General features: G+C 42.8%; 1 protein-coding gene across 3 annotated transcripts in view; it reads left to right on the top strand.

Annotated features, from left to right (window-relative positions):
• The first annotated feature begins 4,673 nt into the window (after positions 1–4,673).
• Positions 4,674–11,045, top strand: part of CAPN7 (calpain 7) — a 32,377-nt gene continuing 26,005 nt past the window's right edge. For 2 of the 3 annotated variants that reach the window (XM_064704761.1, XM_064704759.1), the window contains exons 1-3: positions 4,674–4,873; positions 8,888–8,996; positions 9,637–9,794. In XM_064704761.1, the coding sequence (XP_064560831.1) occupies positions 4,772–4,873; positions 8,888–8,996; positions 9,637–9,794 (369 nt within the window). In that variant the 5' untranslated portion in view covers positions 4,674–4,771. Of the gene's footprint in view, positions 4,874–8,887; positions 8,997–9,636; positions 9,836–11,045 lie in introns of those variants that run through there. The other variant, XM_064704760.1, reaches the window with a different exon arrangement.

Here is an 11,045-nt window from a genome sequence, read left to right as displayed (position 1 = left end):
GGGCAGCCCCTTTCTCATTTTCACATTGATGGGTGTATTTTTTTCACATGCAAAGGAGGATGATGAGGGGCTTTTTGACCTTTGGTCAAGCTGAGCTATAGGACTTACAGATGAATGAAAGGCAGACTAGAACCTTGGCACTTCAGCATTGCTTCCTCTCCAAAAAAGTCAAAGCAGCAGTAAAGGCTGTCTGATCTCTGCCCAGCAGTTTGCTTCTATCAGCATGTTAAAACCACACATCGTTGTCTCCTCAAAGGACCAGGCACACAGTTTTAACAAGGCCTGTTACACCTGGGTGAGCAGGATTCACCTCTCAGGGTCAACATCCCTGCACAGAGGTGTCCGTGCTCTTCTGTGCTTCACTGAGACAGCATTGGGCTGGGAGGCCTCTGCTTCACCCCACACATTATGTTGGTAAGCCTTGCTCTATCCAGGTGCAAGAAAAAATGTCTCAGCTCACACTGGCTCAACCAGCCTCAACAATTCTCTGCAGCAAGCCTGGCAATATTCCACAAATAGTCTGGTTTGTGAAAGCTTGCTAGAGAAAGTTGTGCAAGGATCTCTCCTGTGCATGTAGTAAACAGCCTGTGAAATTAAATGCTGGTAAATCACAGGGGAAAAACCACCATGCTAGGTACATAATGACAGATGCTAAACCATCAATCCTTTCTCAGAAAAGCTGAGTCATTCTGGAGAGTGCTCAGAACTTGGGTCAATGCTAAGCAGTGGTTAAAAGTGCAAACAGAGTGTTAGGAATCATTATGAAACAGAAGAAAACAATGCAAAAGGTACAAAATTAATAAGACAACTCTAATACTGCACACTATTCTGGTCAGTCCATGTCAAAGGAAACATTGTGAGATTAAATGTGTGACAAAAATATAATGGTAGGAAGATATAGTAAAGAACATAAATTTATGGACAAAATAAAAGATGTGAGTGACAGGATCATAATTTTTTATAAGAAGGGGAGAAAGGGTGGGAAAATGCACTCAGAAACAGCATGGAAGTTGATTTATTATTTTGGGTTTTGGTTTGTATTTTTTTAATGGAATGTTATACAACAAATTTAAACATTCCCACCAAATATTTTGAATGCCAAAATCAAAATATGCTAGAGCAACAATTAGACGAATTAATTGAAAATAAGCCCAGCAAGCAGTATCAGAGGCAATAATGTGAGTTCAACCTACAGCCTACAGGAAGCGGAGACAAAACACTACTTTGACTTTATCTTGTTCCTGTGCTCTTCCAACAGGCACCAACTGCATTCCAGTCAGAGGAATAAAGGAGCAGAGTAACTCCTGTTCTGACTCTGTATTGCCTCAACAGAGTGAAAGTAACTGTGCAGGAACTCACAGACCAGATCATATCCAAGGCTTGTATCTTTGGGGTTTTCAGTGCCAGGGGTGGAGGAAGCACTGAAAGCATTTTAAAGCATGAAAAAGCTTTGGCTGCAGTCAAATGAAAATAGGTATGGCAACAGACAAAATTTAGGTAGGAAGCATCATCTTCATGTAAACATCTATCCTTACAACATATGTTTGAAAAAATGAGAAGAGGCAGGGAAGCAAGAATCAAAATCAGGAGGCAGGGAGAGGAGTTGGGAGACAGCAAATTATTATGCGAGACAAAAGGAAAACAGGGATGAAAGTATCTTCAGAGGAAGAACAAATGAGAACAAACTAATTCTGTCTTGTTAGTAATGAAAAACTATGACACTGAAACAGAGACCTGAATTTCTTCATCTGATACTGCCTCTGCAAAAAGGCATGGGCTGGATGGAATAATATTAAGGTAACATACAGAGCTATGATCTTCCCAGACAATATTGACTGCAAAAGGCAGCCAGGAAGGAAAGAAAGCAAGCATTAGAGGAGATTAGGAAGGAAGGCACATAAGGCAAGTAAAAGGTGGGAAGTAAGGGATACTCAGAACAAATATCACCAAAGGGAAGAAAAACTGAGGCAGAAGAGCACCTGGATGTGGAATTGGGATTTGTGACAGTGGAAAAAGGGGTTTAACAATCTTAGTTAGTGGAAGTGGTTTACTGCACAGTATCTTGGGAGGCAAGAGTTAACCATACAAAAATTTAAATGTCAAGGATGTACCAACATCAATTGAAAGAAATTGTTCTTCCTCATCTAGAAAGAAAACGAGCCAATTTTAATATCTGGCTCCAAAAGTAAAACACCACTACATGCAAAAGACAAAAAATTTATATGTGTGAAGTCTTAGCTACAGTCATGACCTTAATAACTTACTGTACTTTCTGTATATTTAAAGCCTTTTGTAGAATTTTAGAGAGGATTAGTAACAAACAGAAACACACAAGCCATTTATTATGTGAAAAGGGCCAATCACAGTGACCATCAAATAGTTAAAAAAATAATTCTTCAAAGTGATATTTTTGAATCCCGATTAGCTGGAAGAGGTCCTAGCTTATGTTACAGAATAGGTGATTTGGGCATGTAGATTTAGGTAAGGAACAGCATTATCTGTTGTTCTGCCCAGTTCAGCCTCCTTTGCATCATGCATGTCACTCTGAACACTGCAGAATTGCATTTGATCCAGAAATGGTTTAGTCTGAAGCAAAATGACACACATTGATGCACATGATACACAAATTAATTTTAGGCTATGCAAGTTACACCGCTATGCCTCAACATCAAATTGAAGCACACCTTGACTGAAACTCCTTCTTCATTTTCATGGTGTCATTAGGGAAATATGGAACAAAGAGAGCTTTACTCAGAAAAACCCTTTAGTGTAATGTGAATCTTTCCTGTGCTCAGACAAAACATGTAAAATATACTTTGAAAGAAAAAAGTAACTTTATAAGCAGCACAACCAAAAAGGAAAGCCATGAAGAACACAAGAACTTCCCTGTACTTGGCAGATCACAAGAACAAAGTTTCTTTTTGCACTAAACATTACTGTATTTATATAAATGCAGTCAGTAAAGCACAAAAGGGATAAAGAGAACAAGATGGATTGGGAGCACTTAACTCTGCACTTAAGAAAATTACAGGGAAAATAACAGATTTCAGTACCTAGTACTCTTGCATTTAGCTGCACCTCCAACTAAATCTATAATCAGAAAACAGGCTGAAAAGACACACACGAAAGAGAGCTGCAGAATAATTTGCCAGAGAGTATTTTTATATCTCATGAAAACAATGCCTTGCAATAAGCTGTATTTTCAGGCAGAAATAAAAGCTTGTAGAATCATGGAATTGTCCAGGTGAGAAGGAACCTCCTCCAACCTTCTGTGGGAAGGGGAGCATAGATGAAACTAGCACCCTGCCTATACCCTCTTGGAAACCTCCAGCAATGTCCCCAGGGAGGCTGTTCCAACAAATGGTCAGTGCTTCTATAAAAATTTTCTTTCTTATGCCAAGATGAAACCTCTCCCAGTGCAACCTGTTCCCATTACCCCTTGCCATGTAGCTCCTTGTGCACGGACCCCACTCCTCAAGAATCCCACCCCTCAGATTTCCCCTTACTGCCTCTTATGGTAGAAAAAAAGAGAAAATCCTGAACATCCTAGCTAAGCAATCTAGGTTACAAAACTGCTACTGCAATTTTTTTGTTTTAATGAGGATCAATACAATAAAACAGGGGTTTTTGTTTGTTTTCCATTTTACACCTATATGAAAAACAGATGCACACTGAAAACAGTTCCCTTTAAAGGCTAGAAAACTCAACCTCAGGGGGATTAGCCATGTCCACCTCTATTAAAAATTGAGAAATGGAAAAAAAAGAACAACCCCACTCTGCAACCCCTGGGCTCCACCTGTTTCCTTCACCCATGGCTGACAACCATGGGAGAGAAAGGATGGAAGAGAATCCAAGGAAGCGATTTTTCTCCTGTATTTGGCACTGGTCAGGCCACGCCTTGAGTGCTGTGAGCAGTTCTGGGCCCCTCAGCTCAGGAAGGACATTGAGGTGCTGGAGTGAGTCCAGACAATGGAGCGATGGAGCTGGTGAAGGGTCTGGCACACAAATCCTGTGAGGAGCAGCTGAGGGAGCTGCGGGTGTTCAGCCTGGAGAAAAGGAAGGGAGCCTCTCCTCTCTAGGGAGACCTCACTGCTCTCTACAACTGCCTGAAAGGATGGTGTATCTCAAGTGACAGAACAAGAGAAGGTAGTCTTAACCTGTGCTAGGAAGGTTGGACATTAGGAGGAATTTCTTCACGGAAGGAGAGATTAGACACTGGAATGCGCTGCCCAGGGAGGTGGTGGAGTCACCGTCCCCAGGGATGTTTAAGTCTGGACGTGGCACTTAGTGTCACAGTCTGATTGACACGGTGGTGTTCGGCCATGGGTTGGATTCGATGATCTCAGGAATCTTTTCCAACCTAACTCGTTCTGTGATTTTGTGATTCTGTAATTTTGTAATTCTGTTATCACCGCCCGGAGCGCGCTCGCGCCTCAGGCGGGCGCGCGCCGCTCCCACCCACCGCCTCACTGGCTCCGCGCGCCCGAGCACGCGCAGGGCCGCCGGGGCGCGCGAGCGTGGGCGCGCGGTGGGCGCGGCCAAACGAGGCGGACCGGCCGCTTTCGGAGCCGGTGGGCGTGGCCACATACGCAGCCGTGCGGGCGGAGGGCGTGGTCAGACGTGGGGGCGTGGCCAGACATGGGGGCGCGGCCGACGGGCGCGGCGGGGTCAGGGAGGCGGGGAAGGCGGCCGGGCGGGCGCGGGGAGAGGGACGCGGTGGGGTTCGACGGGAGCTGTCGCCGCTGCCTCCGGCACCGGGAGGGCGCTGGCCATGGACGCCACCACGCTGGAGCTGGACGCGGTGAAGTTCGCGAAGCTGGCGGTGCAGCGGGACCAGAGCGGGCGCTACCAGGAAGCGGTCTTCTACTACAAGGTACGGCAGGGACGCGCCGGTTCCCTCGGGGCGCCGCCGTCTCCTTCCCTGCGCCGCGGGCCGCGCGATGCTCTTGAGCTGCCGGAGGGTTCGCGCTCCCCCCTTGGCCCCCCGAGGGCCGGAGAGGAGTGCTCGGCACCCCCGCGGCCCGGCTCGGCCCTGCAGGCGGAGGGAGACGCGCTGGGTCAGCGCGGCCGCCCCCGCCCTCCCCCGGCGGGTGTGCCCGGCAGCGAGCGCGGCCCGGGGAGGGCGAGGCGGTGCCCGCCGAGACGAGAGCGGAAGGCCGTGCGTGAGCGTCGAAAGTTTGTCAGTGTTCGGAGGAGCCGCGTCCTTCAGGGCGGGTTGCGAAACGCCTTTTGCCTGCGTCCTGGTTTTAGGTGGGAACGAGCGGTGCCCGGGCGCTGATGTTTACCGACAGGCTATGGGGAAGCACTGCAGGTACTTGGCTTAAAAACCGGGAATGGGCGCTTCTTCCAGCTGCTGGAGACGCAGCCCCTTCAGTGCTGCTGGGAGGATTCATCGTAACTTAAAAACGTCTCTGCCCCGCTGGTTTGACACGTTCATTCCTGGCCTCTCCCCAAGCTCTGCCAGGCCAGAAAGACTGATCAGTTTTATGCTGTGCATTTTACAGAACCACAAGTGGGCATGCTGCTGCTCCTGGGTGTGCAGCTGGAAGCAACTCTCTTGTACAGTCACCAAATAGAGAGGTCTGTGGTGAAATACAAGATGCTCGGCAGTACCACAGCTTTCAGATCACAAGCTATCAGTGACAGCTGATATCAGTGACAGAATATTTTACCTTCATATGAATATTCTTTCTGTTAGGGACAAGATTTTATTGTTTGCGTGGAGTGTCAGGTTGGTGTAGCTAAGGGTATCATGATGTTGATTCAGTGTCTTGCTCAATATCTGTAGGTTTACTACTAGTATTTAGTCGTTTTTGTGCAACCATTAGGCATTTTTCACCTATGTAAATTGTTGGGTTTTGTGTCATAAAGTTACATTAAAGTTCCATATCGCATTGACTTCTCACCTGCGAAAAGCCTCTTTGAAGCCTCTGTTTATCCTTATCACAGTAATCATTCCACAGATTCTGTTATCCTGACAAAGTGATTCTCTTCCAATAATTTGTTAAGGGATTTGTAGCTGACCTTTTATTTCATGAGTACAAGGTGTCTGTGAAATGTTTAAAAAGCACAGTGTTCATATCTTGGTGGCCTATTCATGTAAGTGTGAAAGAATAGGAAGAAGAGTCTTTTTTTCTTTTGTTTTTAACCCAGTTGTTAATTTTTAGAGGGCTAAATTTATATATGTATACTTTATAAATGCAAAAATTTTAGTTGCTCATAATAACGCTGATAAGCTCTGTGTTCACCAGGAGCAGCATGTGTGCATGGTCTGATAACCATGTGCAGTACTGCTTTAGCACCGTGTATCTCTCCTTTTATCTGGCAGAAATTAGTCAGTGCTATTCAGAATGAAAGTATCTTTTTGTGCAAATAGTCACCCCTGTATGCTTTGGAACATACATGTGTGTGGAAAATCTTTTTCACATGCTGTATACAGGTGGTATTCTTGCTAAGTGGAAAAATGCACCCCTGGCAATCTTGGTGCACTTGAAGCTAGATGAGACAAGAGGGTAACCTAGATATGTTTAGCTTTCCAGATTTTGCCTGAAGAATCACTTCCATGTTAGATTATACAAAAAAATTACAAAATGCCATTTATTATTTCAAGGATACTTTATTTATTTATTTATATATTCCAGCACAGTAGAAGTAAGCTCTGGCCTGCCACCAGCATTCTTATCAACTGTTCTAAGAAGTTCAGAGCCCACTGGTGCAATTACTGAGCATGTGGGAAAGCTTGGATACTGAACTGGCTTCTGCAGGAACTTGACCCTAAGGATGAAATATGGAAAATGCCACAGTTGGTGCCATAGACAACACCAGGATGTGTGAATGGGGTTCCTATGGTTAGCAAGTGTGCTTGGCTTCCTGCTCCATGTAACTTTGATAGATGCCATGGGGAGTGCTGCATGTGAGCCAGCTTCGGGCTGCTTGCTAATTAATGGTGCTCTGCAGAAATGTCAGGATCATATTTGGACACCGATGACTTCAGCCAAAACTGCTGAAGGCTGTTGCTAAGTCTGGCTGTTGACCAGCTGTGAGCAGCTTGCAGACTGATGAGCTGTAGTTAGCTTAGTGTGGCTGTGGCACACTACTCGTGACAAACAGGAGTGACATTGGAGAGAGCATAAATGCTAAGTCTGAATTGCACATCCATCTGGTCACTGGAAACAGCTGGCATGCTGGCTCCACAAGCACTCTGTCAACTGCTTCAGTCCTTTGCAGATTTGCTTTATAAAAGACTTGTTTCCATTATGTTTACATCTTAAAACCAGGCAAAAACAATTGTGCTTGAAATCACAGAAGAAACATCAATTATACACTGGTTTTGTAGCACTGGTTTGGAAATCCACATTTGTGCTTTGCATCGTATGTGGACCACATACCTTTGTGATACAGCACCTGTTTTGTCAGTCTGTACTTGCAGTATGTCACAGACAAATATACCCATCCCTTCAGCACATAGCTCTTTTGTAGTGCACTTTTTTCCCCTGCAAAAAATAGTTGTGTGCTAGACCTTAATGGTAGTTAATTGCTACATATAAATGGTACTTCTGCTTACCCTTCAGTGGCTGTGGATGTTTTGTGTGATGTAGTATGGAGATGGATGCTGGCAGGGAGCATGCACTTGGTTCTGTGATGTTTCTCACTGAAAATATATCCTTATAACAAATACAGGCTGTGTCAGGATCAGTTTTAAGTTTGGGCAAACTAAACAGAGGGATATGGGAGCAAACTGCTAAGCTTGACCAAAATAATGGCCATAAAACACACAAGGGAGCCCTGGCCATGGGTCTGTGCTTGCCCTGTGCAGGGCAGCCTCTCTGAGCACCATCTCTGTGAAGCAGCTCTCCAGGTACTCTTGTGCTTTCTGCCTTCTTCTCTAGTTACTCTTGTGCTTTCTACCTTCTTCTCTAGTTACTCTTGTGCTTTCTGCCTTCCCAGCCTGCCTGCTACCCCACCACCTCCTCTGCTCTGCTGCTGCTGGGAGGGCAAGAACTGCCACAAAACTGCGGGGTTTCCCGTGTCAATAATGGGGACAAAACAAGATTTCTGTCCTCATTTCTGTGGGGTGACAAATGTCGATTCTCCATGTGGTTTAGAGATTGTGTCAGCTCTGGCTGTTTATTGCAGTCCTGCCAAAACTTACGTGTTTTTCATGAATTCAATGAAAGGATAGACAGCTTATGCAACTGAAGGTGTTTTTTTCTCAATAGATTTGTGCAGGATGGAAAAAGCCTTAATGTGGGTAATGTACTGTGCTTCTGAGCCAGAGGCCTGTGCTCCTTCCTGGAAGCAGACTTTCACCCAATATTTTGTGTATATACATTTAAAAAAACAAGTTGGAGAAGCTAGGAAGCCTCACATTTGTAGATGTTCCAGATTCCATAGCTTTATCTCAGTAATAATAATTTTTAAAAATGCTTTCTAAACAAAAATTCTTGGCATTTGATTTTAAAAATCTTATATATTTGTTTACTTTCATTATTACCAGATTAAATGCAAATAACTGGAATAGCTACTTTTTTCTCCTAACCTTAAATCCTCAATTTTAAAACCAAACTGATTTCAGTGCATGCTAGAAGAGTTTTACTTAAAATCTCATAATTTCATACAATACAAACAGGCATAACATCTGATGTTACAGAAATTCTGAATGTTTTTATAGTCTTATAGGTTGTCCCAGATGTGAGAAAGTAAACATGATCTAGCTTATAACTTGAAACTTTTTCTTTTGAGCAGAATTTCCCTGCAGCCACTGAGTATTTTGCAGATGTAAGGGGTAGCTTTCATGCAACTCACGGCTGCTATAGGCCCTCTGTTTATGGTAAGTAATTTTCTAGGCAGCAAACATTAACTTTGTCTCCAATTCTTCTCCCTGCAGGAAGCTGCACAAGCCTTGATTTATGCTGGGATGGCTGGGTCCAACTTGGAAAATATTCAAGAAAAAATAAATGAGTACTTGGAGAGAGTTCAAGCTCTCCATTCAGCAGGTGGGTAAGGAGCTTTCTAATTAAACCTCTGCTTAAATTAATTGAGTGGAAAGTTGTTTTCTGCTGTGAAATACATATCAATGGTGTTTGCTCTGTTTTTATTATTCTGAGTTTCTTGTCCTTTGTGAAGAATCACAAATACAATGAGCACATCAGTGCTTTGAATTCTGATGGACCATAAATTAAGTGGAGCATGACTTTCTAAGGACTTAGGTGTGGGTGTTCTTTGCTTTTAAATATTCTGAGGAACCACATCTGCAGAGCAAATGTGAGAAAGGTCATTAGTAAAGGTATTAAGTGAGATGGACACTGAAGTTTATTATTGTAGGTGATGTATTTTCACAAATGATGCAATATTTTACATAATTAAACATCCTTGTTCTCCGTGTAGTATGAAAGAGATTTTACTTACATTATTTCAAATCCAAAATATCCTGAGAGCTAACCTCTGCTTCAGGAATTGTGATGGTGTTTCCTTGCCCTTGCATAGATGTTTTTAGCAAAGTTTAGAAAGATTTTGTTACCAGACAAGAAATAGACATTCCCCATCTGATTAGCGCTGCCAGTGTTTTGGTGACATGTTCAGGATGTTTTTACATGTCTGCTGCTATAGAAGGCTAAATACTGGTTTTTTCTTTAGTTCAGTCACAGAAGACAGACCCTCTGAAGTCAAAACAACAGTTGGACTTGGAGCGTGCTCACTTCCTAGTTACTCAGGCTTTTGATGAAGATGATAAAGGCAATGCAGAAGAAGCTATAGAGTTGTACACAGAAGCAGTGGAACTCTGTTTGAAAACAGTATGTTAAGCTACAGGTTAACTTGGTGGAATTATGTGATGGTAAGAAATTCTTCCACTCTCACAAATGACTGACCCTTAAAGGCTGGCTTGAAAATGGAGTACCTGTATTTGTAAAAACTACCTTTTAAAATTTTTTTTGTTTGTTTCACTGTTTTTGGTTTGTTTTTTTGGGTTTTTTTTTAGTGTTTCTTACAGTCTTTTTTATGTTCTGTACAACACTGCAAATTTATGGAGACTTGTCATTTATGTGGATTTTTTTTCTGAACTGGATTATACTAAAAGCTAGAAATATTCTGGAATATTTTTGGTGTTGATTTTTGCCCTGGAGCAAATACCACAAAAACAGAAATTAAAAACTGTTAAAAATGAAGATGACTTGCCAATGTGTCAGCTGTATTAATTTCTGACTACATTAAAGGAAGTCATTTAAGGGAAATTTGTGTGTGTAACATTTTCTGAAGATGTAACAGTCTACTGATACCAAAACTATTAAAAATACTACTTGATTACTCAAGTGTTTAACACTAAAGCTGTTATGAGTGAATTCAATTCACACTGCAATTAATAAGGATGAATTGGCCATTACATAAACAATGAAGAATATAACTACAGGTACTGCTTTTCTCCCTTAAGTCCAGTTGCCTTAACTAACTCATTACAAGAAGAGCTCACCATCATAATGTAACTCCACCAAGTCTGTTTTTCTTTTTCTCTTCTTTTCAATGTTATAATGTAAATATATTTGTGGGTTGGTGAGGGTGTTATGTTACTGTTGCTACATGCTTGAGTAAATCCTTTCCTCTGAATTATGTTAACAGGTTTTACCTAGGCTAAAACCCCTGGTGGTGCAGTGTAACCAGATCAAGAGTTAGTAGAGCTGCTCTAGTTTTTCCACTTGAGCTGTTGGAGCAGAACATTTTCAGTCTATTACATAACATTTACTGCAGCAGCATGCTCCTTTTTCTCTGCTATGTTCCTCCTTCTGTTGTGTCAGTGCATGCAAATATTACTGAAGTTAGTCTGAAAATATCTCATATTAACAGCTGCATTTATTGGGTATTTCATTAGGTACAAGATACTGCTGAAGTTTCTTTTAATCTTGACTAGAATGTTCTTTTGTTGACATGACAGTAAGATTTGTCCCTTGGGGTGACCCAAAAGTACTTTCTTCACAGCAGGATGAAAGGAGATTTAAGGGACTCTGCTATCTTGAAGCTTTACTCCCATCTTTCTCTTCAGTATATTCAGG

The sequence above is a fragment of the Zonotrichia leucophrys genome, chromosome 2 (assembly GCF_028769735.1).
Source record: "Zonotrichia leucophrys gambelii isolate GWCS_2022_RI chromosome 2, RI_Zleu_2.0, whole genome shotgun sequence".
NCBI lineage: Eukaryota > Metazoa > Chordata > Aves > Passeriformes > Passerellidae > Zonotrichia > Zonotrichia leucophrys.
The sequence above is the reverse complement of the archived record's forward strand: the minus strand, read 5'-3'. Positions and strand labels throughout refer to the sequence as shown.